The sequence below is a fragment of the Sinocyclocheilus anshuiensis genome, unplaced genomic scaffold (genome assembly GCF_001515605.1).
Source record: "Sinocyclocheilus anshuiensis isolate Anshui unplaced genomic scaffold, SAMN03320099.WGS_v1.1 scaffold739, whole genome shotgun sequence".
Taxonomy (NCBI): Eukaryota; Metazoa; Chordata; class Actinopteri; order Cypriniformes; family Cyprinidae; genus Sinocyclocheilus; species Sinocyclocheilus anshuiensis.
In genome coordinates this window covers 1117570-1119383 of record NW_015551105.1, presented here as the reverse complement: position 1 = coordinate 1119383, position 1814 = coordinate 1117570, and the positions used below count along the sequence as shown (strand labels likewise).

The following is a 1814-nucleotide window of genomic DNA, read 5'->3' as shown; positions in this document are numbered from 1 at the left end:
TATTCTACAAAAGGGGGCGGGGAGCAGCAGCTCATTTGCATTTAAAGAAACAGGCACGAAAAACAGCATGTTTCTGCTTCCTCTCAAAATAGGCGTTTTCAAAATGATATAATAAATTATCTGTGGGGTATTTTGAGCTGAAACTTGACAGACACATTCTGGGGACACCTGAGGCTTATATTACATATTGTAAAAAGTGGCATAATATGCCTCCTTTGAAAATAGCCTTAATCACATTATTTTATTTGAATATAGATCTTACTGATAAAAGATTAAATTTGCATTGCAAATTTTCTAATATTTTGTAATTCTGTGAAGTTTTGGAGAAAAATGTAAAATTGCAGGAAATGTTTTTTTTCTGGAAGTTTCTGGAATGTAGTGCCTTTTTTGGGGAAAACTAAATATGAAAAATAAATTTTTCTTAGTAAATTAGGTGTTGCCATTCTAAACGAGACTTATAATTACAGTGGCTATTTGAACACTAGATAATTAGACATTTATCCTGCTTGCTTTACTGTTTTGTCATCTAGTGCAATCACATTCATACAATTTTAAGCATCACTTAATGTCCAAACACTTTTGGGACCAATGTATATGAAGTAGAACTTAGTGGCACATTACAATTGCTAACAGCATTTGAGAATGATTGAGAATGTGCATTTGTTATAGATGTAAAATCCTGAATCTTCACCGGAACAACTTGATGTCCATTCGTCAGCTGCCAAAGGTTCCCGAGATCCAGCACTTGTGCCTGTCTGAAAACAGTATTTCCTCTCTGAGCGAACTGTCCCTGCTGAAGAGCATGCCCCTCCAATCTCTGACCCTCAAACGGAACCCCTGCCAGTTTCTGGAGGACTACCGCTCACGGTGAGAGAAATAGAGAGTTATACCCTTGTAAAAAAAAAAGAATTATGTGTCAGCATGCTTTTAAAAAGAGTACTTTTTTCATTTTTTGGGTGAAGTATCCCTTTACGTATGTAAAGAAACAATCATGAAAGTGTTCTCTACATATACATAAGTGGCCTTTTATTTAATTAATATTATACTATCTAAAAGTAGTTTTTTTTAAATATACTTTTAAGATTTGAAGTGCCCTACAAGTGTACATTCAATTCAATTAAGTGCACTTTTTTTCACAAAGGTATATAGAACACCACTGACTTGTTGTCAAAAAAGCAGATTGATTAAAACTAATCAGCTAATTACAGCTTTTAATTAATCTAAAAAGCCATACAGTGTCTGTCTCCAAAATCACATTATGTCCCAAGTTAATAGCTATGCCAGAAGATAATATCATAATTTACTAAAAAAAAGAGCTTACCAAAGATGTGATAGATCTTTCTAATTGTTTAAAGAGAGCCAAGAGAATAATTGAATGCACTTGTGTCTGTCTGTCTGTCTAAGTCTAACCTTGAGATTCGTTTCCTCTGCAGTGTGTTCTCCTGTTTGCCAAAACTCCAAGTTCTGGATGGCATCCCAAAGCTACCGGAAGATTCCGTGCCTCTCTCTTCACCGGCAGCGTCCAAATTTTGTACCATTCTCTGATGTTGAAACAGAACCTGAAGCCAAGATCTGAATCCAGTGTATACTGTACCGTCAGAGTGAACCCGAAAGCTCCAAAAGTGCACAAAACTACATTTATATGACTTAATAAAGCTATTTTTGTACTTTTACTTCACATTTTCACATTTCATTAGCTCAAAATAAACCTGCATTTGACTTAAGCCAGCAGCAGCCAAGATATAAAAGAGAAAAGACTATTATCAAACATTTTAACAGCTACTCACGGCTCTTTTATTGTATTTAGGTGTGTT

The 1814-nt window shown here is 35.0% G+C and overlaps 1 protein-coding gene across 1 annotated transcript in view; it reads left to right on the top strand.

Annotated features, from left to right (window-relative positions):
- The window catches only part of LOC107662868 (uncharacterized), a 5133-nt gene extending 3528 nt beyond the window's left edge, over positions 1-1605 (top strand). Inside the window, exons 6-7 of the mRNA XM_016452981.1 lie at positions 670-867; positions 1434-1605. Of these exons, the coding sequence (XP_016308467.1) occupies positions 670-867; positions 1434-1545 (310 nt within the window). The 3' untranslated portion in view covers positions 1546-1605. The remainder of the gene's footprint in view (positions 1-669; positions 868-1433) is intronic.
- The last annotated feature ends 209 nt before the right edge of the window (positions 1606-1814 follow it).